General features: G+C 41.4%; 2 protein-coding genes across 6 annotated transcripts in view; both read left to right on the top strand.

The window, feature by feature from the left end:
• The window catches only part of LOC134210690 (uncharacterized), a 131,006-nt gene extending 110,595 nt beyond the window's left edge, over positions 1–20,411 (top strand). For 2 of the 5 annotated variants that reach the window (XM_062686897.1, XM_062686895.1), the window contains exons 4-5: positions 4,207–4,367; positions 20,276–20,411. In XM_062686897.1, the coding sequence (XP_062542881.1) occupies positions 4,305–4,367; positions 20,276–20,377 (165 nt within the window). In that variant the 5' untranslated portion in view covers positions 4,207–4,304 and the 3' untranslated portion in view covers positions 20,378–20,411. Of the gene's footprint in view, positions 1–3,623; positions 3,755–4,008; positions 4,368–20,275 lie in introns of those variants that run through there. The other 3 variants (XM_062686896.1, XM_062686899.1, XM_062686898.1) reach the window with 2 other exon arrangements.
• The window catches only part of LOC134210688 (protein still life, isoform SIF type 1), a 426,260-nt gene continuing 418,804 nt past the window's right edge, over positions 20,397–27,852 (top strand). Inside the window, exon 1 of the mRNA XM_062686893.1 lies at positions 20,397–20,529. Coding sequence (XP_062542877.1) covers positions 20,423–20,529 — 107 coding nt within the window. The 5' untranslated portion in view covers positions 20,397–20,422. The remainder of the gene's footprint in view (positions 20,530–27,852) is intronic.

Raw genomic sequence — 27,852 nt, forward strand, 5'->3', positions numbered from 1 at the left:
AATTGATATAATTCGACAACGGAAGAAGATTCAGACAATGTTGTTATAGAAAAACACGGGTTTTGAAAAGCCCTAAAAGTCTTCAGAAGGTGACATTTGTGATTGACAATGAAATGAACAGATCATAAATATTGTTTTTTGAGGGACACCCTAATCCTGGTAAGTAGTAAAATTGCTCTAAACAAGTGAGCTTAAGAGCTACATAAAAAGTTTATATAGCAAAGTTGATTGGAAAAAGCTGTGCTACAATTTTGTAGAACATTTTATGTCAATATTCCGCAAAATAAAAAAAATAAAAACAAATTCACATTTTTATAAAATGGTCCATCCTATTTTTCGATAACTCTATAATGAGGGCATGCATCTTTTCTCGTTAATCTTGCAATACGGTGATAATGATAAAACTTTTAAAAAGTGTTAAAGCTGTAGATTTTTTATTTTTCATTTTCACAAATATCACCTTGTGACAGGGATTGAACTCTAAAGAGAATGAACAAGCCTCTCACTTATCATCTCTGTATACATATACGATATGTAACATACCGCGAGAGACTTTTTCTCGCAAGCTGTCATGATTCGGAAGGCTATACCCCATTATAAATTTCTTTTAGAAAGCTCCAAATGCAGGGAGGACTAGCTCTGATGATGTATTTCAACTTATTCTAGACAGCTGTGCAGTAACAAACACGAAATGAGCGAAAACAAAGCTAAAATCACCATTTTTCTGTAGGGGCTGCCTATCCGATTCTGTTTTTTCGCACTTGTATACAAGTTTGATAAATTTGTTATCATGGCTTGTTATGATTCGGAACAGTTTTTGCCTCTCTTTTATCGTTGTTACAAATTCTTGAGGTACACCCTAACCCAATTAGGTAAAATTGCTCTAAATCAGCCTACTTAAGAGCTACAAAAAATGCTTGTTTAGCAAACTTGGAATAAGCTACGCTACAACTTTGTAGAACATAACATGTCAGTATTCCGAAAAATAAAAAAAAAATCTATTTTATTATATGATGGGCCACCCTATTTTCTGGTAGCACCATAATGATGGCCTTACTATTTCGAACAATTTTAAAAATATAGTTTTGGCGTAAAACGCATCTTTCCGCGTAAAGCTGTATCCTGGACCATAGTGCAGTGATACAGAAAATATTAACACATCAGATTGCGACGGTGACAGTGAAGTGAATGGTCGCTTATGCTCCATACACATTTTGGTACAAACAATACCGCAAAGTGGATGCACACAAATCCGAACATGAACATGACGTAACATTTGTAACGTTTTATATAGTTTTTGAAAGCCATAACAAAGCAAATATTTTTAATGGAAAGAAGAATGGTCTAAACTGCACTCATGGGAGGACATTAGCAGAAAAAAACCGTTTGCATTACATTTCTGAGCGAATCAGCGGTTTGAGAGCGAGAAAAAATGTGAACAATATTTATTCGAATTTGTCACTTCTAATGAGCGATCGACTACATGGTATGGTCCATAACCTATGGAAAAACATGAAATAATTGGTATTATATAAGCTAGTCTTATGACAAGTAAAGACATTCCACTAAAAAAAAAGCTCAAAATAATTTTCTTAACTATTACGAGGTCAATTGTATATTCATCTCAAACAGGATCCAATTGAAAAGAATATGTGATACAAGATTGAACATAAGTCTAAAGTATTTTGAGTCAATTTTAATTACATATAAATATACATATATCAATTTTTTGCTTGTGGATTTTGGGATTTATGTCTGTCCCACTATCGCGAATCTCAGAAGAGTATTTCTGCGTTTTTTTTTAAGATTTATACCTCTCTTTTTGCACCTGACTCGTCATTAAAATGTATGTTAAAACTGATTCATGCAAATACCTACCAACTGAAGTATCTGCTTTAAAAAATTGATCAATAAATGTGTGAAAGAAAACTGTACAATTAAAAGCATATTAATAATTACCTTTATATAATCCCAGTAAACCACATATCGTATAACAAACAGCAAATAAAGCCGCATTTGCGTTCATCAAAAATCTGAATCGCATTGTATATCAAGCTTTGTCAGATTATTTTCGAAGGATGTTGTATTGAATGCATCTTATACGATAACTTTTACCGTAGTGAAATTCAATCGTAATTGTGTGAATAAAAACTCGTAATGACTTATACTCCTTGCACTAACCTATATCAGTGCGAATTAATGTCTATGTGAGTCGTAATACAATCGAAACCACTTCAGTCCAAATGGCTTGTAGAAGTTTCAAGCAGTTGTAAATATATAAATTGTGTAGTTTATGTATGCGGTATGGTGCAGTGGTTCTCATGATGTCGGCAAAAATCGTATATTAACACTCGTATGTACCTATATCGCCTCCACTTTGGTACGTATTTAGCCAATCTGTGCATTATATACGATTAAGTTGATTCTTATATGATAACCTATATTAAGAGATATAGGTACCAAAATGCTGACTGGGATGCTATACTGATCCGGCATCAGCCATCCTGTATTTTCGTCTCAGATATTCCCTGGTCCACCCAAGCCCCCAGAATTAAAAATGCATCAGGTTGAGAATCGAAACCCTAGAGGGATCGATCTTGATTTACGAACAAGTATATCGTTAAATAAAATTGTTACTTCAGTGTTAAGGTCAAGACGCTGACTCCTCCACAATAGGTTGATTTACCCTAGTTAATAACAGTGAAAATACGAATTGATAAATTCAATTTTGCTTCGAAAATTTCAAGTTTAGAGTATAAATGTAAACTGCTATATAAATAAAAATGAGTTTGAATTTCCTTCCTGACGATTTAACTCACAAACGGGTTGACCACCCTGCAATTGTTTTTCCCTAATCGATTCGTCTTGGGATCCGTAAGGTTTGCATATACAAAAAGCTGGTGAATTCGTTTGACGCCGGAAAGGTTTTGTTGGAATATTGGTGGAATACAACTTTGGGTCAGTGGTTTAGGAAAAAGAAACAATAGCACGGAAATTGATCAAGAATGCGGTGTTGCAAATAGTTCAGTACTTATATGATATTTGCAACACAAACATCCAAGCAAAGCTGGATATTTTTCTCTATTTTTTCAATAGATCTAACCCTTTGAATGTCTGCTAAAAACTTTACGCGCGCCTTGTATCATGAAACACTACAATTTTTTGTCATTTGTTTTATCATTTTTTTAATTCAATTATGTATTTCATTTAAGCCCTCAGATAATCTTTCTACTTATGGCAAACACTTAGTCTCTTATACAACAAATCGTCCCATATTCATCTCAATAAAACATGGTCGAGTGCGGTCCATTGGTAACTTTGCGTGGAATCAACCATCATCTGGCACAAAAGTTTACGCGACCCCCGACTCGACTGGAGCGTGAGCGTGTTTGGATGTGTGCTGGTCCAAAGGTGTTCACATAGAGATGAATACATGCGATAAAACGGTGATGAAGTTTGGTTGGAATCGATGAAAATTTCGGGAAAATTAGGATACGAGAGAACGGAAGCGGTCATCGCGAAGATGAGCGTGAATGTGGGAGATGAGCTCCGCCGCGGTGAGATGTGAGTGCGAAGGGATGAGCTGATCTGGAGAACCAACATTGTACTATCGATCGGAGCAATGGGATGCAAAGGGAAAAGTGTTTCTTTCGGTGTCGGAATTTTCGCGTAAATTAAGGGAATGTGCTGCGAAATTTCATTGAGTGACTGTGGATTGCAAACCAAAATAGGTTTCATTATCGAATAACGAAAGGTGGTAATTTTGAAAGGATGGAGTAACCGAATACAAGTGGAATAAAATTTTGAGCAGCTGAAATGTCAGCTTAGAGTGGGGGAATTCGAGAGAAGAAAACAAAAATCTTTGTTCAAATATACGATTCTGCTTGCAATCCATCTAATGGGTTTAGTAAGAATTCATGCACTATACTGTAGTGATGCAATCGTTACTAATTCCATTTATGGATTACTGTAAGAATACATTTCCCCGATGTCCTATATTTCCCGCAGATTGTGAGAGATGGGTGTGTTTGACGCATAACATTCTGATTCAAATCTTTGAACTGGAAGAAACCTACAAGGAGCAGGAGGAATTCGTAGAATCAAACATCATTAGTGCTAGAATTTGAATTTTGGTAGAACCAGTCAGTGTTAGTGTGTGATTATCGTTATTTTCATCTTCCCCATCGCCTTTTCAAACCAACTGAGATCCGAAACAAAAAAATATCATCTTACATTGCATAAACAACAATCAACCGTGTAGAAAGGATCTATAATATCAAACAAGTCAACAGAATCTTCTCAAAATGGGAGCTAAAGGTAGCGTAGAAGCTGCTAAAATGAACGCCGATGGCTGGAGCCACTTCGAGGTATGTTTACAATTCGGATTTTCCCATCAAAAGAAAAACCAAACCTTTCCCACACCTGAAATCACAGATTCTTAGTCCTGGCAATAACCACGGCAAGAGCTAACCACGAATGAATGCAAAATATATAAATCCAGAAAATAACCGTTCAACTAAAGCACCGAACACCTACACACCTATTTTCACACTTTCTCGCTGTGACGGCATTACACCCCACCACCTCCCCCTCCCACTATCACCGATACCGTCATGCTGTATCTTTCGGCACACCTGTACACACCGAAAATACACGCGTTGCCCGTGCTCCTTCTCGCTTGTTCTCACTCTCTATCTAGTCTCCTTATCACAAGGCTTTCACTCCCACCTGCTCACTATTTCCACCCAGCCCAGCGCCAGCCGCCAGTGCCACTACTGACTGTAGCGTAGCAGCCCACCTGCCTGTGTATGTGGTGCCCCATCCTGGTTCTTCTTTCCAACAATAAAACTCCGTGAGCAACAAGTCTGCAGCGAGCGGCACACAGCCTCCGAAAGGATAAACACAAATGTTAATCGCGTCAGCCAGTCAGTCGGCCAAGCGTGCGGTGTAAAATCGCGAATGATAATTGGCTGCTGCATACCTTCTTCTTGCATGCGGAACGGGTTCAGTGGCAGGGAGTGCGAATTCGAGCCATCGATTTTGGCCGACGATTGAGTTTATCCTTGCGTACGGTTGTAGCTAGCGACGGACACTGGGATCATCTTATGATGGAATAAAAAAATAAAAAGCACATAATTCATAGCAATAACCTTATGACATTTATCTTATGGCAAAGTAATTTTTGAAATGAATTGAGGTTTCTCCAGTCCAATGTCTTCCAGAATGACTTATACCTCACGATATTTCACCAGAACACTCGGTCAAAAAATAATTGTCTTTATCTTTCCTAGCGTCCAGTGACTAAATAATAGCTATCCCGCGTTGCGAGGCACAACCCACTGCCAAGTGTATAGTCGAGCCATATTTTCGACGAACCGACGAACATTGTTCCTCCAATTTCCTCGAAAGATTGGGCCCCTCAGGTTTTCTTCTGCTACATGCAGCTACGTACGTACCTTCCACGAGCTCAACGTATCAATTTCTGTGTTGAGTATTGTTTTTCTGCAAAATGTCTTCAGAGATTCCGATGAACTGTGCATCGCATGCTCCCGACCCAGTCGTGCTATCCACTGCCACCCGCCATCGTCGTCGTCCCGGTCCTGTGGTCGGTGATGGTATACGGGACTTCCGATCTTCTTCACCAGGCGAGTATGTATATTGTATAATCACGTTAATGATCTGTCGCTGCCTGAAAATTCGCCGCTTTTCAGCTCAGTTTCGACTTCTGTCATGGACACCGCTCCCTCTAGGAGTCTACGAGTATATTATCAAAATACTAGAGGACTTTCTACCAAATTGGACGACGTTTATCTGGCTGTGCTTGACGGCGAGTATGATGTTTATGTGTTCACCGAAACCTGGCTTGATGGGAGAATCAACTCACTCCAACTTTTCGGTGACAATTTCGCTGTTTATAGAGTGGACCGCAGTATATCCAATAGCTCTCGCGTGCGCGGTGGTGGTGTTCTAGTTGCTGTTTCCAATGAACTTGTTTCCTGCCAGATCGCCGTAGGACAATTTAATTCAATTGAGACGTTTTCAGCGGCGCCTCGCAACGTCACAACGTTTTCATCGGCGCCTCGTATATTCCTCCCGACCGACGACATGATTGCAGTGTGATACAACTCCACCTTGGTGCTACTGAATTTGCCTCCGCTTTGGTCTTATCACCGGATGTGGTTATTCTGCTTGGAGACTTCAATCAACCAGGACTTGTCTGGTCTCTCTCCCACCACGGATATTTGTTTCCTGATCCGCTTTTATCTGCAACTACACCTGCCAGCCGCCAACTAGTCGATGGGATTGCTTTTCTTGGACTCAGCCAAATCAATCAGATTTCGAACTCAAACATGCTCGACTTGGTGTTTATCAATGATTCTTCACTGCATAAATGCACTATCGTTGAGGCTCCGGACGCCGTTGTGCCGCTTGACAACTATCATCCTGCGTTGGATATATCAATTGACAACGGATTTAATCAATGTTTCGATGAACCTATGAGTGACGATCGGCTCAATTTTCGCAAAACCGATTTTCAACAGCTCCGACAATGCTTGTCTCGTATTGACTGGAATGTTTTAGATCGCCTGGACATCGAATCAGCTGTAGACCGCTTCTACTGTCTGCTACGTGATTGCGTTTCAGTCGTTGTACCGAAGCGAAAGACTCCGAGGAAACCTCCGCGGACTAAATCTCTTTTACGGAACATGAAAAGAGTGCGCGCTAGAGCTCTTCGCGCTTATACCTTTCGACGGTGTGCCTTCACTAAACGGAACTTCAACATCGCCAGCAATGATTATCGGTGCTATAATAAACTCCGTTACAAACACTATGTTCATCTCACGCAACCAAATCTCCGACGACACCCCAAGAAGTTTTGGTCTTTCGTGAATTCTAAAAGAAAGGAATCTGGACTGCCATCAAGTGTTTTTCTCGATAACGACATTGCGTTGAATACTGAGGATAAATGCAGCCTTTTCGCTAAACACTTCTCAAGTGTATTCTCGGGCCTTTCGCCTTCTCAGGTTTACATTGATAGAGCTGTAAGTGGAATACCTAGCAATGTAGTGGATGTGGATGTCTTTCAAGTAGACGTTCAAATGGTACTGTCAGCGATACATCAGACTAAAACATCATTTTCTCCTGGACCTAGCGTTCTTCCATCGGCTGTGCTAAAAAAATTCTCTGATATTTTAGCTGCGCCACTTTGTCTTCTATTCAACCTATCACTCCAGCAGAAGAAATTTCCAGTGCAGTGGAAATGCTCTACTATGTTCCCAGTTTTCAAGAAAGGCGACAAATGAGATGTGAGAAACTACCATGGCATTACATCACTCGGAGTGGAGTCGAAAGTGTTCGAGTCGCTTATGAACGATAGAATGTTCGCTTTCTGCAGAAATTACATCAGCCCGTATCAGCATGGTTTCTTTCCCGGTCGCTCTGTGGAAACGAATCTTGCCAGTTTTACTTCGTTTTGGATGGAGAACATGAGTAAAAAATTCCAAATAGATGCCGTTTACACCGATCTCAAATCTGCTTTTGACAAAGTTAACCATGACCTGCTGCTTGCAAAACTAGAAAAAATGGGCTGTTCTTTTGCTTTATGCACCTGGCTCCGGTCTAATCTGGTTGGACGCCAAATGTCGGTCAATATTGGAAATAATTCATCCGACTATTTCTCGAACCTTTCTGGAGTTCCACAAGGTAGCACCCTTGGACCATTGCTATTCTCGCTTTTCATAAACGATGTAACCCTTATTTTGCGACGTGAAGGTATGCTGCTGTTGTTTGCCGATGACCTTAAAATGTATGTAGTTCTTCGAGACCTCACTGACTGCTATGAACTACAGAACCTTCTTGAAATCTTCAATGGCTGGTGTACTCGGAATATGATGGTTCTAAGCATTTCTAAATGCTGTGTCATAAGTTCCCGACGAACAACTAATTTCGTCCAGTTTGACTACAGTATTGCTGGTTCTCCACTTCAACGGGTTGATCATGTAAAAGACCTAGGAGTTATTTTGGATGAAAAGCTTACCTACACCCACCACTTCTCAATTCAAATACCATCGATAGAGCCAATCGCCTGCTTGGGTTCATGTTCAAAATCTCCAATGAGTTTCAAGATCCGTTCTGTTACAAAGCGTTGTACTGCTCCCTGGTTCGCTCAATACTAGAGTTTGCATCTGCTGTTTGGAGTCCCTACCAGGCTGTATGGAGTGAGCGATTCGAATCTGTGCAAAGAAGATTCGTCAGATATGCTTTGCGCAGCCTTCCATGAAATGACCCGTTGAATTTGCCTGCCTATGCTGATCGCTGTCGTCTACTCGGGTTGGATACTCTAGCCAAGCTGAGGAATGTTGCTCAGTGTGTTTTTATTGCCAAGATTTTTTCCAGATTTCAACATCCAGATTTCGCTGTCGTTTGCTGAGCCGTATGTAATGTTTTTAATGTTTGGCCACAACTAGATTTAAGAATTTCATGTAGACAGCACAGTCCGATGAATAAATTACAAATACAAATACATGCTACTTTGTAGTTTCCCACTTCGAAAGCTTGCTGGTCCGCCTTTTTCCTTCACGGATCATGTATGTTCAAAGCTATCCGCAGACTTTGGATTTTGTAAAGAGCGAGTTTTGTTTCCGTTTTCTAGTTACAAAAACCTTAGCTCTTTATATAGCTTGAAGAAATTCTTTAATCTTTATTAAATAGTTTTTCAGCCCACAGTCAGTCTATCTCTATAGGAATCGGGGGATAATTTCAGAATTCGTCGCTTGTAGGTCAATGTCCGAAGAGTTCATCGTGGCGTGTCGTAGCCAGGTCGACAAGACAAATTTAGTTGAATACTTAGGTTGAAGTGTTTCATAAAATTTATAACGCTCCGCTCGTCCAGAAAATTGTTCCGTGAGGCGGTTGTCGTGTCATTAATGTCGTTAATGTAGGCGATTTGGGCAGCTATGAATATGGGGCAGTTGTGGATGATGTGGTTTACCGGTAATTGAACATCGCATGCTTCACAGGTAGGGCGGTGGCCACCGCCAAGATTGTGTGTGGCGTTGATGTACCCCCGGAGCCTCGACAAAACAACTTGCTCGCGTTGGTTCATCAGGTCGGCTCTCGGAAGGGTGGTATTTTTCACCATCTGGCAGAACGAACTACGATGGTGCCATTTGGTCGCCTAAGCTTTCGATACGTCCTGCTTCACCCAGTGTCGGCTTCCTGAACCTTCCGGCTCAGAAACTGGCCACTTCATCCGATGTTTGCCAGTGTAAATCGTACTCATTACCGCTATGACGCGGACACAAATGAGGGTAGCATTACTGTTTGAGACAGTTTCAATTTTCTGTATGTAATAGGGTTTATATGTAGAGTAGATACAACTGATGAGGAGTCGACTGTTGATAATAGCGTTGGTTACTCGCAGCCATGAGTTACAAACGTACGTTCTTAGCCCACCTGAACATATTGCTGATGTTTCCCAGGCGCGATCAAGAGGATTTCCTCCACGTTTACCAGAGTAAAAATCCCATAGGGTTCCGAATCTTGGGGAACCCCGGTTTTCCTCCTACAGAATTTTTTATGTTTGGTCCCCGAACAGAATGAGCCATTTAACAGAAAAATCTTGATGAAGTCTAGTAGGATTCTGGTGATCCCACGAACCTTTAATTTCGCCAAAATTTCAGGTGTCAAATTACGGTTGTAGGTCTTGGAGAGGTCCAAGGAAGCCAACTCGAAATGGTGATCTGTGAAGATCTGCCAGAACGATGCAAAAAAGTACTAGTATCGCAGCCCAAACGGACGGCGTGCTGTCTTTTAACGAGGCGGCCAGTACTTTCGAGGAATTCTGGGAGCCTTCTATTCACCATCCGTTCCATTACATTTGCGGTGATGTTGGTTGGCGCAATGGGCCTGTAGCCTCCGACGTCCCAAGGGTAGCCTTGGTTTTTGGAATGGGAACAACCAGGTTGGCATTCTATTGTTCCGTGGAGGTGCCTGACATCCATTTTCTCTTAAAAATTCCTTCAAATAAGGCCAACTCTGCATCGGGCATCTCATTTCATCTGCGCCTACGAAAAAAAGTTGGGTTGGATATCAAGCGCCAAGAAAATCGGTAGGTGCACGGTGTCTTTGTCCGAAGAGGCTTATTAAAAAAAAACCCAGATTAATCCACCTACAGTGAGATTTTGACCCTTCCTTAAGCCCCAAACGCAATACAACGGAACGGCGACGGATACGGCAAATTTGACAGAAAATATATGGGCTAGCTGTCAAATTTTCCGTTTCCGTCGCTGTTCCGTTGTATTGCGTTTGGGGCTTCAGTTATAAGGAATTTTTTCCAGACTCCAGTATTTAAACCGAGATAAAACTACTCAGCTTCCCACGGTGATTTATCTTGAAGCTGACAAAATAATTGCCTACCCAAAGGCGGATGTCATGGGTTGAATGACAACTTAACGAATGATAACGTACTGTGCTTCATGCTGCCTATCTATAAGGCGCTCGTCGGATTGAATAACTATTGTGACATGGTTAGTAACTATCGTAACGGTGGATTAATATATTGTACTCGTAATTTCCAGATACCTCGATATTAATTAATCCAGAACTAACTAAATCAGTCATTGATCTGAGCGAAACTCAATAGCGTTCAATAATAACATATATTTCGCCTTATGGATGCCTAATTTGGTAAAACTAAAGTTGTTCAATACCTTAAAAATGAGCGAGATTTTTATGGTAGTAAATTTCAGAATTTGCACATATACGCACACATACATGCATACAAGTGATCTATTAGTGTCTCAAAACATGCTCACATTTGCTATCTAGCTTCCACTGAAGAAATTTTTGAAATCCCTTTCAATTTTTACGTTTTTTGCTTTTCTGAGAAGATTTTTTGTACATGCTTCTATATGTTCCTAAATTAAAATCATTTGTTTCTTTGAAACAAATCAGAAAAATAGGCATAATTCCATGTCATATTATTTGTTATAATTATATTTTCAATGTCAAAGTGTATTTGTTTGAAATACCATACATTTTATTTAATAATTCACGAGATTTCTTGATAGATCAATACGTAACACACCTGCGTAACGCATACAAAGTGAAATTATAGACACTTCCGAAGGAAGGGTCAAAACAAACAGTATTTCTAAAACACCCACTACACGAAAGTATTGGTTTTCCGCTTTCACGTAGGTGCATTTTTAAAATGATCTATCGGGGGTCGTTTTTTCATACATTTCTGGGGGGGGTTAAATCGGCTATCATTTGAGATTTCTATGGAGTTTGCACTAAAAATAGTGAAAAAAAAACAATAATTGATCTAGATCCCCCGATAGAACATTTTAGTTTACCCACTATATGAAAGAGGAGAGCATATACTTTCGCGTGGTAGGTGTTTCAGAGATATTGATTTTTGAAAAAAATAATATCTCCCCATAGAGACACCGTGGGTGATCACTGCCTCTAGGGCCCACGTCCGTGGACGAGGAGCCGGCTCACTATCCAGCTCGGGGCTAATGACACATCAATAAATCCACGTAACCCTTCTGAAAAGTGGGTAAAGGGTTTCATTTGAAGGGTGTCTAGAAAAGGGTTAACGTTTCAATAATCCCCAGGGTTATAGGCATCAGGGACTATGTCCAAAGGCTTGAGAATCCCTCCCCAGGCCATCTGCGAGTTGTGGTGCCTGTCTAGGATGTGGTGAGGTTTGACAGTGGGCTCTGATAAACTTCTATAAAAAGCATGTATCAGCAAGTAAGCTCCGCCAAAGCGACCGTGTGCCGCTCAAAGCGCACAAGCCCAAATTCTAGTGTTAGATGGACAGACCTGACACGACGGCCCTCCGACGAGACAGGTGGTTTGCGCAAGTCCAATAAGCCGCTTTAAAAATAACTTCTACGAACGACAAAGAAGATAATATGACTCGATACAATCGGCAACGACCGAGGCGATGAATAAAGGATCATAATTGGAAACTTGAAACATGGAACTGCAAGTCGCTAGGCTTCGCAGGTTGCGACAGAATAACCTACAATGAATTACATTCCCGCAACATCGACGTCGTAGCGCTGCAGGATATCTGCTGAACAGGACAGAAATTTTGGAAAACGGACATCGAGGGACTGCCACCTACCAAAGCTGTGGCACCACCAACGAGCTGGGAACCGACTTCATAGTGCTGGGTAAAATGTGCCAACGCGTGATTGGGTGGCAGCCAATCAACGCAAGGATGTGCAAGCTGAGGTTAAAAGGCCGTTTTTTTTTTCAACTATAGCATCATCAACATGCACTGCCCACACGAAGGGAGACCCGAAGACGAAAAAGAAGCGTTCTATGAACAGCTGGAGCAGACATACGATGGATATCCACTGCGGGACGTCAAAATCGTCATCGGTGACATGAACGCTCAGGTAGGAAGGGAGGAAATGTATAGACCGGTCATCGGACCGAATAGTCTCCATATCGTATCGAACGACAATGGCCAACGATGCATAAACTTTGCAGCCTTCCGCGGAAGCACTTTCTCCCCCCGCAAGAATATCCACAAGGCCACATAGAAATAACCTAATCAAGAAACGAATAACCAAATCGACCTTCTAATCGACGGTAAATTCTTCTCCGACATCACGAACGTACGCACTTACCGCAGTGCGAATATTGAATCCGACCACTACCTCGTTGCAGTATGCCTGCGCTCAAAGCTCTCGACGGTGTACAACACGCGTCGAAGTCGGTCGCCGCGGCTTAACATTGGGCGGCTACAAGACGGTAGATTAGCCCAAGAATACGCGCAGCAGCTGGAAGTGGCACTTCCAACGGAAGAGCAGCTAGGCGCAGCGTCTCTTGAAGATGGCTGGAGAGATATTCGATCCGCCATTGGTAGCACCGCAACCGCTGCACTTGGCACGGTGCCCCCGGATCAGAGAAACGACTGGTATGATGGCGAATGTGAGCAGTTAGTTGGGGAGAAAAATGCAGCACGAGGGCGAACGAGGCACGATAGAAACGGCCGCGGAACAGACAAAACTTGATTTTTCGGTGGAAAAAGCGGCAGCAGGAAACTCGAGATCTTCAAGGGACGGAGCAACCGTACCGCGCTGATAACGCACGAAAGTTCTATGAGAAGTTAAAACGTTCACGTAAGGACCACGTGCCACACTCCGATATTTGTGAAGAGCATGAACGAGAAATTGCTTACGAACGAGCGTGAGGTGATCCAATGGTGGCGGCAGCACTACGAAGAGCACCTGAATGGCGATGTGGCAGACAACGGTGAAGGTATGGTACCTCGGAGCACGCGCGTAGGACATACGACTTCCGGCTCCGAATCTTCAGGAAACCCAGAAGGAGATCTGCCGGCTGAAAAACAAAAAGTCCCTGAAGTTGACCAACTACCAAGAGAGCTATCTAAACACGGCGATGAGGCACTGTCTAGAGCGCTACACTGGGAAATTACCAACGATTGGGAGCATGAGGTTCTGCCGCAGGAGTGGATGGAAGGTGTCGTGGGTCTCATCTACAAAAAGGGCGATAAGCTGAATTGTAGTAACTACTGCGCAATCACATTGCTGAACGCCGCCTACAAGGTACTCTCCCAAATTTTATGCCAATTGCAAGGGTGAACGCTCTACCACAGATCAGGTGTTCGCCGTACGTCCAGTGTTGCATAAATTCCGTGAATACAACGTTACCACACATCATCTACTTATCGACTTCAAAGTCGCAAATAATACAATCGATCGGGACCAGCTATGGCGGCTTATATACGTAAACGGATTTCCGGATTAACTGACACGTTTGATGTGCGTAGTTCGAGTTTCAGGGGCATTCTAGAGTCCCTTCGAAGCGCGTTAGGGCAAGGTGATGGTCTTTCTTATCTGCTATTCAACATCGCTTTGGAGGAGTAAAACGAAGGGTAGGGATTGATACGAGTGGTACGATTTTCATGAAGTCCGTCCAGTTATTTGGTTTCGCCTATGACATTGATTTTATGGCACGTAACTTTGAGAGGATGGAGGAAGCCTACATCAGACTGAAAAGGGAAGCTAAACGGATTGGAGTTTTCAATTCATCGAACATGATAGGAAGAGGTTTAAGAGAGGACAATGTAAGCCACCCACCACGAGCTTGTATCGGTGGTGGCGAAATCGAGGTGGTTGAAGAATTCGTGTACATGGGCTGACTAGTGACCTCTGATAATGATACCAGCAGAGAAATTCGGACACGCACCATGGCAGGAAATCGTACGTACTTTGACTCCGCTAAACGCTCCGATCGAACTGAGTTCGCCGCAGTACCTAACTGACTATCTACAAAACGCTTATTAGACCGGTAGTTCTCTACGGACACGAGATCTGGACGATGCTCGTGGAGGACTGACGCGCACTGGGAGTTTTCGAAAGAAAAGTGCTGCGTTCCATCTATGATGGGGTGCAGGTGGCGGACGGTACGTGGAGGAGCCGAATGAACCACGAGTTGCATCAGCTTTTCTGAGAACCATCCATCCATCCAAGACTGCGGTGGGCCGGGTACGTAGCCAGAATGTCGGACAGTAATCTGGTGAAAATGGTTCTTGACAACGATCCGACGGGAACAAGACCGCGAGGTGCACAGCGGGTAAGGTAGCTCGATCAGGTGGAAGACGATTTGCGAACCCTCCGCAGACTGCGTGATTGGCGACTGTGTTCCACATTTTGCTGATGCTCTGGTCTTCAATGTCTAAGTTGTCATGGGGTTATCGATGGGGTGGCGCTACGAACAGTTCCCTCAGAGTTGAGCTGAGTTGGGGCATCGCTTGCTTATATATCTGAACTCACAGCAGCGGTAACAACGTACGGGTTTCGGATAGTAATCTCGGATCTTACACCAGGATCAACCCAAGTAGATATGCTCCTGAATAAACGTTCCGGTAAGAGTAAAGATAATAGACGGTGTGTTTATCAGCTTCGGCGGTCTTCTCTGGATGCTGTAAAGTTCCCAAGCTTCTTGGCTTCGCAACGGACAGAGCAGATAGTCAACCGGCAATAAAACGGCGTCTGTGTTTAATAGTAAGCATCTCGCCGAAGTAAACGTCAGGTGTTCTAAAATTTTGATCAAAGTTTCAGTGCGAGTGAGTGGTTCATGTTGAGTTGTTGCTCGAACTGGCTTTGAGGTAGAATTAAATGGAAAGGCGAAGAGAGAAGGGGTTCTGCGCCACTGGTTCGCCAACGCCCTTCATTCGCAAGATTTGCAAAGCCTTCTCCCGGTGAATTCGCCGTCAACACAATTGTTCAGACCGCTATTAATGCGGCCTCCTGGGTGCCCCAAACGGAAAGAGAGGCTCAAGGAAGCTGTTATTGTCCACAATTTTCCATAGCTTTACGCGGTATTAAGTGGCGTTTGCCGCCTTGAAATGCATTAACAGATGATGCGTTGGTACCAGGTATCCACGGCATTTTTGATAAATTTGCCTTACAGTAAAGATCTGGTCCGTTGTCGAGCGGCCGTCAACGAAGCCGGCTTGATAAGTTCCCACGAACTCATTCACTATTGGTGACAGACGACTGAAAGTTCTCACTCTCCAGCTTGTAGCCTTTCTTGTAGATGGGGCATATGGCCCCTTTCTTCCACTGGTAGCTGTTCAGTTTCCCACATTCTGACGATCAGTTTGTGCAGGCAAGTGACCAGCCTTTCCGGGCCCATCTTGATGAGCTCAGCTCCGATATCATCCTTACCAGCTGCTTTATGGGTATTTAGCTGTTGGATGATATTCTTATCTTCTCTCAAGGTGTGGGCTGGTTGGCTTCTATCCTCTGCTGAGCTGACGTAGTTATCTCCTCTGCTATCTTGACTTTCACTGCCTGTACTATCAACGCCATTGAAATGTTCCTCGTAGTTCTGCTTCCAACTGCACATCTCAGCTCGCGGCACGTTGCGGGATGCGTTGAGCTTCTGATAGAACTTGCATGTTTCTTGAGAACGGAATAGCTGTTCCATCTCCACGCACTACCCTTCTTCCAGGCGTCGTTTCTTCTCCTGTCTCCGCTTCCCGCGCTGCGTCCTTCTCCTCCAGAATCTGTGTGCACTCTTCATCGAACCAATTGTTCCGTCGACTTCGTCCCACATACCCTACGTTGTTCTCCGCTGCGCCGTTGATGGCTACTTTAACTGTATTCCATCAGTCATCAAGAGGGGCCCCATCGAGCTCACCCTCTTCCTGCAACGCTGCCTCGAGATGCTGCGCGTATGCAGTGGCGACATCAGGCGCTCTAGTCGTACCGCGGCGGTCGTCGGTACCGAACATTGTTGATGACGGATAGTTTTGGGCGCAGTTTCACCATCACCAGATAGTGGTCAGAGTCGATGCTAGCGCCACGATATGTCCTGACGTCGATAATGTAGGAAAAGTGCCGTGCATCAATAAGAACGTGGTCGATTTGTGATTCTGTCTGCAGTGGTGATCTCCAGGTGTATCGATAAGGAAGGCTGTGTTGGAAGTAGGTGCTGCAAATGGCCATATTCTTGGAGGCGGCGAAATCAATTAGTCGTAGGCCGTTTTCGTTCGTCAGCCGGTGAGCGCTGAACTTTCCAATAGTCGGTCTAAACTCCTCCTCTTGGCCAACCTGAGCGTTCATATCTCCTATGATGATTTTGACGTCGTGGCTTGGGCAGCTGTCGTACTCACGTTCCAGCTGCTCGTAGAATGCGTCCTTATCATCATCAGTTCTTCCGGAGTGTGGGCTATGGACGTTGATTATGCTGAAGTTGAAGAACCGGCCTTTGATCCTCAACCTGCACATTCTCTCCGATCACGCCCCTTTGGATATCGCCCATCACTATGATAGCTGTTTCCAGCGCGTGTGTGTTGCCGCAGCTCTGGTAGATGGTATAATAACCTCTGAACGTTCGCACCATTGATCCTTTCCAACAAACCTCCTGCAGCGCTACGATGCGGAATCTACAGTCCTTGTGCACATCGGCGAATATGCGTGTACTCCCGATGAAGTTGAGAAATTTTCAGTTCCACGAACCGAGTTTCCGTCCCAGTGGTCTTTGCGATTGTTCCGGTCCGTACTCTCTTGTCGATTATTCATTGCGTTGGTTTTTTAAAGCTGGCTTGCAGGGCCTGACATCAAATTCCCTAAATTTTCCCGAGGACCTTGGTGAACAGTTTCACTTAGAGCCCCTCGCTGGCATTTGGACGATGATCAGCCCCTTATATGGAGAAAAGCCGCTGTTCCGAGCCGCTCCTAAAACGGAGAACAGACGCTCAGTAAAATTTGCACCTCCGGAGAGGAGCAAGCAACCCCCCCCCCTTCCTTGTCAGCATGATACAACCATAGTTCACACCAGGATTGGTCTTCCCTAAGGTTGTTCGTATCCCAGCCAGCACCAAGAGGAGGTAGGGATAGGGGTTGTTGCATAGGAGGCTAAGGACTAGGAGTTAGGATCTTTTCTATTCCTTCGGGTATGCGAAGTACCAATGGTACGATGGCAAAAATATCTAAATTTTCGACTTTACAATGCCGACAATGAATCGCCTGCTTTGAGCATGCTTACAGCGACACACTAGGAGTTAACTTTTGGAAATCAGTATGGCGAAAGGTATCTAATGTTTAATATCTCGAAAATAAGCACCTTAATCGAAATAATATTTGGTAGGCATAGTAGCAGACCCCTTCCTACATAACTAGTACCAAATAGGTTTTTGTGAAAAGTTCCTACTGTTGAGAAAACCCGCGTTAGATGTCTTTCGCCATACAAACTTCAGGTGGTTAACTCATGCGGGCTAATTTTACATATATGTACGTCGGCGCCTGGATACGGCAGCGGCGGGTAGCAAACCAACCACTGTATGTGATTCATTGGCAGTTTTATTAATAGAGAAATTAATTACCTAACGATCTGTACTTTCAAATAGATGAAGGTGTCAGTACGGCTCTGAATGAAACATAAAACAAAAGATACAATAATAAACTATACGAAACAATATCATTATCAGGATTTCCGGCTTTCAGTCACATGAAAATGTTGATAATTTCAAATCATTGCCAACGTTTCGATGAAGATCCAAACCCCCGGATCGAAACGTTGGCAATGATTTGAAATTATCAACATTTTCATGTGACTGAAAGCCGAAAATCCTGAAAAATATCATTATCCTCAGTAACCCTAATATAATGTCAAACAGCAAAATAATACTGAAAATGTTTATTTTCGAAAATAGACCTTCATCTGATGAATGATATCATAATAAGCTATTTTTTATCACGCAGCTTTTCGATGCCAATCGTAACGACTACTACCAATCATGGTGAACTTGTAAATATAAAATGAAATGTTGACTATTCATCGCTTCACAGAGATAAATTTCTGAAAGTGTCATCATGTGTCGATTCCATATGAATACATGTTTAAAGATTAAACTCTAGTTCAAACTATTAAATCACTGCGATGGTCATACAAAGAACTTAGATATTAAATTTAACAACGACTACGGTGAATATTTCGAGTTAAATAAATTTGTAAATATTTTATAGCCTCACTTGTACATACATTTGTTTTTATGTCGTATTAGTCCAAAAGTAGTTTGTATTTGCATTAGAATACGTAGAATTAATTTGTTTACTGCAAAATATCAGCTTGTTGATAACAATTCGTATAATTCAATTGGAAGAGCTTCAAAATTAGTAATAATCATATCATCGCTCTTCATAAATTAGCATATCTGATAAGTTTCATCAATCACCGCCCGGAAAACTGCATCTCATATTCAATTGCTCCGGCTCTGCAATTGCGCTATTGAACATTCTTCCAGTCCAGTAAAGCGACCTTTCATCTCCAATTTCCTATGCCTAAAGAAAAACCTTTTCCCTTCAATTTATGCTTCACCAATAGTCTCTTCACAAGAATAGCATCGTAGTACTAAGCTTATCTCATCTCCTTTCCTGATCATCTTTCTACACTGTCTCGAGCTTTTTCCTAATAACAGATCACTCTCAATCGGCCACCAATATCTCACCCCGTAGTCTATTACCATTTAATTTAAAATTTAAATTTCTGCCGGTTTAATTTTTTTTCTGAAACCAAGAGAGTGCAGTCGCCAGCCAGTGACGACAGCCAAAAGCAAACTCAATCAATATCAAATATCTGGCACACTCCCATGGAAGGCCCTTTTTCATTTGCACCATCGCACACTGTCTGTGTTGCTCCCCTGCCAGCTGAAGGGTCACTACGAGACGTGGTGATGAGCAGCGCACTGCTGGCAGTGAACACTCACCTTTCGCATTATTATCTACCCTGCCGAGGACGAATCGGACGGGCAGGGATGACCGGGTTGTACTCCACGCGGACTGTGCACAGCGATTCATTAAATATACGAGCGGGACAGATTCAACAGCATTTAGGTCAAGTGGAAAACGTGGCGATTGGCGATGCTTTGGAGTTAGTACGAAGGATAGCCGCATAAGTTTTTTCATCTATCAATCTTATCGGAAATGGGACGAGTTTGCGAAAAAGCTTCGGAAGATTTCATTTTTTTAATATGATTAAATATGCTTAATATGATTTGAGACTTCTTTGTCATCCTTTCAATCAAAGATAGTAAAACTGAAAATTAAGTTTCTTTTAAATGAAATTGGGGAGAAACTTGTACGAAATTGTTTATTTCCATAATACTTTGCTTACGGATCCTGTACACCTCCGGTGGTGCAAAGGGCCGACTTGAAAGATTTCCATCCTGAGCGTTGCCCGGCTATCGCTTTAACCTGTTGCCAGGTTAGATTTCGGTCGACTTCTTTTATTTCTTTATTGAGGCTTCGCCGCCATGAGCCTCTGGGTCTGCCTCTGCTGCGATGTCCCGCTGGGTTCCAGTCTAATGCTTGCTTACAGATTTCGTTTCCGCCCCTACGTAGAGTGTGGCCGACCCAGCCCCACTTCCGATCCCGAATTTCTGTTGCTATCGGCCTCTGGTGACAACGACGATGGAGCTCATTGTTTGAGATCCAGTTGTGAGGCCACCAGGCCCGAATTATATACCGCAGGCATCTGTTAATGAACACCTGCAGCCGTTGAGTGTTCCATAATACGCTGAGTAATATCTGCCATTGATTGAGTTTGCGTCGGTTTTCAGAACAATTAAATCCAACAATAAATTACACCTAAATAACAAGGAAATGCGTTGTCAAATCCTTAAATGCCAATCCCTCCACGCACTACCAGCATATTCCCACCAACAGGCCTTCCTCCTTTTCTAACAAATTCGTTTCTCGTTGGTCCTCTTCCACAGCGTGGCAGCAGCCGTCACTATAGCCACAGACACAACCAGCGATCGCAGTCGCTGAACCGAGGCCAAGCACTCTCCCGGGCCGATGCCAGTGTGATGTGGTGACAGCAAGGAACCTCAGGAGGACAGGCTGGCTGCCCAAGTTGCGCAATGGGTAACAAACTGAGCTGTTCGTGCGCGCCGCTGATACGGAAAGCATATCGGTACGAGGACTCGCCGTGGCAAGCCTCACGCAGGCGGGACGGTCATCTCCTGAGGTAGGTGGTAAGTTCGATGATAATCGAACTGATTTAACGAAATGGAAAAACTCGTGAGATGGTCCCCTTTAAATGAAGTTTGACTTGGATGTATTCTTATGGTTTTAGAGTTGAATCGAAAATTCCTATTCTTTTTCGCCATGTACATGAAGTTCCACCATAAATAATACTAATGTCATTGAACCAATTGAATCCAGACCAGCATAGGCCATGTTTTGAGATATTTCATTGAATCTATGTTTCCTCGTCTTGGCATTACATCCCAAAGTGGAAGTTAACCGGCTCGCAAGTATGCTCTATGAGCTCAATGAGGAAGTCCACAGATATTTACTGCTGGAATTATTTACTTATTTCAGCTCTTTTCTTTGCAGTGCCAAAAAAATGTATTCTATTAGGCCGATACAATTATTTAAAAAAATATATGTCTCCACCCCTTCGGACAACAGTTTGAGTAATTTTGTCAAGGTACAGTCAAGTGGTGGAATTACATGAATGGGATAGTACAAACTCGTCTTATGACAAGTGAGTTTGAGTTATTAATTATTTTAGAGCATCTTAGGAAAAATGTTACACAGTTATAGGACTTGACGATTCTTCCATTTATTTCCACTGTAATCAGCTTTGCTTGTATCAACAGATACGTATTTCGATTTCTGCTTGGGAACTTTTTCAGTGTTTTGTTATCGTCATTTTCAAGTATAAAACTAAATAGGAACCTGTTGACATTAACAAAGTTGATCAAATTTCATTCAGATTTGTAAACATATGGAATGGGTTTGTTTCGTTCATATATAACGTAACGCTATAGAGGTGTAGTTCGTAACTTGATATCACTGGCGGTGTCAGAGCTCTGGTAATGGTGGGGTACCAGCGTAATAGGTTCATTTATAATTTGGCGTGAGTAGTAGGAACTACAATGGAGGGTGTAATCAGTCAAGCGATAAATCAATTTAAAAATGTCAGGCAATTTGGAATATTACAAAATTCTTATCGCATTTTATCGTCTACAAAATATAATGCAACCATCTAATTTATTGGAAAGGTATATTCAATTATTTTAGAATGTTTTTCCAAAAACATCCAATCCAAAATTTGTTTCAGGTATTCCTTCGGAATTTCATTTCCTCAAAAATTTCTCCAGTAACTCCCTTCCACTATGCTAGGACACAATTTCAGAAATTTCCTTAGGGGATTTCGAACGAATTGCTAACGGAAATGACAACGAAACTCCTGAAGGCATTTCCAACATTAAATATGTCCACAAATATCTTTGGACATTCCTCCAAGTATTTTTTCGGAATTTAGTCTAGGATTTTTTTTTCAGGAAAACCCTCAGGAAATTACTTCGGAGATAAATCCAGCTATTCCTTTGGAGACACACTAAGACATTCATTTGAATATTCAAAGCAGCAATTCTGAGGAAATTTCGAAAATTTCATCGGAAATTCTTTTATGAACTCTTTTAGAAATTTCTTCAGAGATTATTATAGATTTTTTTTGAAAATTTCTTCGGAAATATCTTGGAAACTTCCTCCAGGAAATCCTTTGGAATTTCTTTCAGTAAAAACGTATGAAATTTCTTCAGGAACTATTCCTGAAATTTTGTTAGAGGAATTTTTCCGAGAATTTTTTAAAGAATGAAATAGGAAATACTAATTTTCGGAAGAGTTTCTAAAGATGAAATTTATGGGAGAACTCTTGAAGTAATTTCCGAATTATCATAAAAGAATTTCTGAATAAATTTCAGTGACAGTGACTCCCGAAAATAATCTTAAAGGAATATCCGAATGTCTCAAGGAATTTCTAATTAAATTTCCGGAGAATGTCCGGAGGAATTTGAAAAACAATCGAAAGAATTCCTGGAAGAAGTTCTAAAGAAATTTCGTGAGAACTCCATTAATAATAATAGGAAAACTGTAAGAGTTTATTCAAAAAATTCCTGAAATTATTGCTTAAGCAATTTCTAAAAAAAAGTTTGGAAGAATTCCGAAACCGATTCCCGCAGATATTCCTAAAGCAATTTCCAAAAGAAATCACAAAGAAGTTTCCTAAGCAATTTCCGTAGTTATTTCAGAAGAATTTGAATAACAATTCCGATAAAAATTTTCAAAGTAATTTCCGATGGAATTTCTAAATGAATTTCCGAAAAAAAATCCTAAAAACAATTCGTTTGGGAATTTCCGAAAAAAAAATCTAAGCAATCTCGGAAGGAGCTGTCATTTTTATTATCTGCGGCACAGTAGAAATAATAAAAATGACAATTCTCGCACTTAGTTTCATAGGGGCGTAACTGTATAGATCGTTTTCTCTTTGTCGGTGTTTTCTGTTTACTTCTTCTTCTTCTTCTTCTTCTTCTTCTTCTTCTTATTGGCATTACATCCCCACACTGGGACAGAGCCGCCTCGCAGCTTGTTCATTAAGCACTTCCACAGTTATTAACTGTGAGGTTTCTAAGCCAGGTTACCATTTTTGCATTTGTATATCATGAGGCTAGCACGATGATACTTTTATGGCCAGGGAAGTCGAGACTATTTCCAATCCGGAAATTGCCTAGACCGGCACCAGGAATCGAACCCAGCCACCCTCAGCATGGTCTTGCTTTGTAGCCGCGCGTCTTACCGCACGGCTAAGGAGGGCCCCTGTTTACTATTGTACCGAATTGCGCTAGTTTATCGATGATTTAATGGTGTGGAGTGATGAAGGATGATTGTATCTTGCATCAGAATCAATAATCACGGTTCTAGCTTTTGAAACAATTGAGTTATTAACTAAATATAAAATCGATTAAGACAAATCAATCAATACAGTTACGCCCCTATGGAACTAAGCGCGAGAATTGTGTGTTTCGTTCGTATTGAGTGATGTGCCCTTGAAAACGCGAGGACTTCCTAATCTAGATTCCGTGAGAAGTGGGCTTAAGGATTTTTAAGGATTTTCTAAAGTAATTTTTAAAAGAATATCTTGATGTATTTCCGAAAAAAAAATGAATCTATCTTGAAAGTAATTTCCTGAGAATTTGCCGTAAAACTTCCTGGAGGAAATTCTGAATAAATTCTTGGAGTATTTTACAGAGAAATTCATGAATTTCGAAAATTCCTTTAGGGATTCGTTCGGAAATTCCTGAAAGAAATTTTAGCGGAATTATGGGAGCCGATGGTATGAAACTTCCGAATTTCTGAAGAATTTCTTTAAGTATTGCTAAAGGAATTCCTGAAAGAGATTCCGGAGGAGTTTCTGGAATAATTCTCAGGCAATTTTTTAAAGGAATTTTCGAAAGAATACCGTAAGGAATTTTTGAAGGTATTTTGAAGGATTTTGGAAAAAAATCTTTCAGGAGAAAAGAAATTCACGATGGAATTCCTGAAGGAATTTTCGAACTTCTGGGTGATTAACGGATTTTTTTTAAATTAATTTATGTTTTAAAAAAATTAAAAAAAACCGAATTTAATTTTGGAGGAGGATTTTTCGAACAAACTTTTGAATAAATTCATGAAATATGACCTGAATGATTACTGAAGAAATTTTCGAATCAACTTCTGAGGTAAATTCCTAAGGAATTCTCTAGAATATCCGAAGAAGTAAAATGATGAATCGACTGAAATCCCTATATTTTGTTTTTTTTTTGCAATTCTTAATTTTAAATTCAAAACAGGGTTTTCTTTTACTGCTGTCAGAATTTTCGAAGGACTTCTCGGAGAAATTCATGGCAGAATTCCTAAAAGAATTGTTAAAGATCCATCAGGAGTTATTGTAGAAATCTAAAAATTCATATGAAAATTCTACTAATAATTTGTTTGGAAAATCCATTGGAAATTCTTCCGAGAGTTTTTCAAAATAATTTCTTTAGAAATTCCTTCAATAATTTCTTTGGAAATTCATTTAGAACTTCTTGTCCCAAATCTATTCAGGTTGTTCTTCGGAAATTCTTCCTGAAGCACATTAAACAATGCCTCCAGGAATTTCATCTAGAATTTCTCCAGTAAATCTTCCAGAAATTCATTCGGGAACTCCTCCAGGAATAATTCATAAAATTCCCCCTGTGGTTCATTTGGATATTCCTCCAGGGATTCTGAGAGCATGAGAGCATGAAAGCATTATGACCGTACAATTCGTAGTTGCTACTCCGTGATTGACTGGAACTTGGGAAATTGCACAGAGAACCATGTGAATGGAACATGGGATTTCCTATCCATTCTCAATGTCTACGTTTCAGAAGCTCACGTATTTTAAGTCAATAACGGCGCCGGCCACGTCCTTACGGCCATATAGGAAAGGAAGGATTGTAAGTTCGGCTCTCGTTGCCACTAAAGACCGAGAACACCTCTCCATCTCCACGATTGTCTTGGGACTGGGATGATGTTTTGTGATAGTTATATAGGATATTTTATCTGGATTCTCTTTGGTGAGTGATGCGATCTATGGGAAGGGATTATATGAAATGCAAATAAAAACGCACATTAATTGATTTTTTTTTTTCGAACACTGCATAGCAAAACTAAATATCTCGGATCGCGCGACCGTGTGTGGATGGTGTCAAAAATAATACCATAAAATCGATATACAGCATCATCCACATCACAATTCGACAAAATCGATTCTCAGTTTATCGACAATGAACGGGCTTGAATGGCAACTTCGTTGCAGGATTCGAAATCATAATAGCAGCAGTTTTGTCCAATATCTTTAGTATTACGAAGATAGTCAAATTTATTTATAAAAGACGTCATGTTTTAAAATTCCGCTTGGTGATTCAAATAGTTCAATACTATCCGCGTCACTAACGAAGGCCAGGTCGAGCAATCTGTCATTCACATTACGTATATCCTGTATCTGTTGTAGTCCGCAGGCAAGGATAGTCTGCGTCAGAGCTATTTCTTGATCAGACGAAGCGTTGACAGGATTTCGGTCGAGACGATAAATCACATAATCGTAGGAGAGTTCGGAATTTTAAATGTCATCACCAAGCCAAGTTTCGGTCATTGCAATGACATCACAGTTACAAGATAAAAGTGCCAAACGTTTGCGTTTTTGTTCTTTTGATAAAAAACTGTTAGAGGAATTGCGTTTTGGGTATTGGGATGAAGCTTTGCATGGCAGGAAGGGATTGCATTAATGAAATAGTAAACACTGGCCTGTCTTCGATGTTTCGTTTGTGGGTTGCAGTTGAGGTTTCAAAAGAACTGGTATTAAAAAATCACGTCTTCTTCCAGTATCCTCGAACTCTCGAAATCTTATACCAGCTGGCCAGATTTATTACAATTTCTATAAAAACTTATTGATAATGCTTTGTTTTTTGCCTTTCTCGTATACTAAGTATACGTAAAGGCTATAATTTCACTCCAAAACCAAACTTTTGATAGAAGGCTCGGAGACCCATAGTGTTATATACCAATCGACTCAGCTCGACGAATTGAGGTGATGTCTGTTTGTGTGTATGTATGTATGTGTGTGTGTGTATGTGTGTATGTGTACAAATTTTGTAGACACACTTTTTGGAACTTAGCATTACCCGATTTACTCGCAACAAGTTGCATTCGACGGGGAATGCGGTCCCATTGTTTGCTATTGAAAATTGGCCTGATTAGACATTGCATTTCGGAATTATTGAAAAATCATTGTTTTTTCCCAAGGGTCCCCCCTTGGAAAAAAATTTCAAAATCGAAAAAAAAAATTTTTTTTCAAGAGTGGTGGGAATGCATAGTAATTAATGCAAAAACATGCAAAATGATAGAAAATATGCGATCTATCCCCCTAAAGTGCTTTTTTGACCTTTCCTATGTGATTTTTTCAGTACATTTTACGATGCACGAGAAAGGCATCATCGCCGCTAGGTGGATTAATCTGGGTTTTTATTCTAATAGTTTGTATTGTACATAATAAGCATGGTAATAAGTAAATCAAAGACTATTGAATTATGTCAACCACAAGCAGTACATCGTATGAAGGGATGTAGGACCAAAGGACAAAACGTTGAATGAACAAATTTTTGAAAATCTTAAATATATTCTACACGATTGATACAAAATGTTCAATAATATGTTTCTAAACTAAAATCTAGAATCTGAAGAGGCGCGGAAGCTTTCTTCCAAAATACTGAGAACCGCGAAATCCTCCTTTCAAGAGGCTTGAAAGCCTCATGTCAAAAGACTAGGAAACCTCCCTTCAAGATGTTCGGACTTCTCTCACGAGGTTTGGAAGCCTCTTTTCAATTGCTGAGAAGCGTCCTTTCAAGATGCTCAGAAGCCTCCTTTTGAGAGGGTTGGAAGCCTCCTTTCAAGAGGTTCGGAAGCCTCCTTTCAAGATGCTCAGAAGCCTCCTTTTGAGAGGCTTGGAAGTCTTCTTTCAAGCGGTTCAGAAACCTCCTTTCAAGTGGTTCGGAAGCCTCCTTTCAAGAGGCTCGGCAGCCTTCTTTCAAGAGGCTCGAAAGCCTCCTTTTAAGAGACACCTTATAGGTTTTGAGTGTGGCCAATGTCGTCGATAATCTATTTCAAGTGCAAAACAATCTATTTGGTAAAAAAATCACGACGAAAGAGCCGTCGCACGACATATTGTGATGTAAAAATGGAAATGTCCCTTTCTACGGGTTCTTTGGAAGCAACTTACAGGTTCCGGGAGCGGCCAATATGATCTATATTTGATTTCAAATGCATAACCATCCATTTGATGGAAAAGCACGAAGAAAGAATTACCACACGGATTTTTTTTGTGTAAAAATTGAATTGCCCCCTTTTACGAGTTTCACGGGGGCATCTCATAGGTTTCAAAAGTGGCCAATTATAATCGGTCGATAATCTATAACAAGCGCTTGGCCATCTATTTGGTGAAAAATCACGACGAAAGAGCCGTCGCACGGCATATTTTGGTGTAAAAGCGGAAATGTCCCCTTTTACGGATTCCCCGGGAGTACCCTGCAGGTTCCATAAGTGGCCATTTTGGTCAAAAACTCTCTCATGGACCATACATCCCGGTTTTGTGAGAATCTATGAAGAATTAGCCGTCTAAAGACAGATGTGGAGGGATTTTTATGCTCCCCTGGCCGATAAGGTCCCCATTGAAGTCATTTCCTGGTGGTCATTGTATCTGGAACCAGCGTATCACTACATGGCCACAAAATTTATGAGTTTATCTTTCGAACGATATGTAAACTTTGTTCCATCAGTTGCTTTCGCCTATCTATCACATTGGCAGCTCGTTAACTAAGACGGACCTCTGCCTCTCGAACCTAACCCAAAAATTCCAACAAATTCCACATGAACTCGTTTCAAGTGCAGAGGTATATTCGGCTTGCAGTGGGCGAGTGATTGCATCATCATTTCCTCCCCC

Source organism: Armigeres subalbatus, chromosome 2 (genome assembly GCF_024139115.2).
Source record: "Armigeres subalbatus isolate Guangzhou_Male chromosome 2, GZ_Asu_2, whole genome shotgun sequence".
Taxonomy (NCBI): Eukaryota; Metazoa; Arthropoda; class Insecta; order Diptera; family Culicidae; genus Armigeres; species Armigeres subalbatus.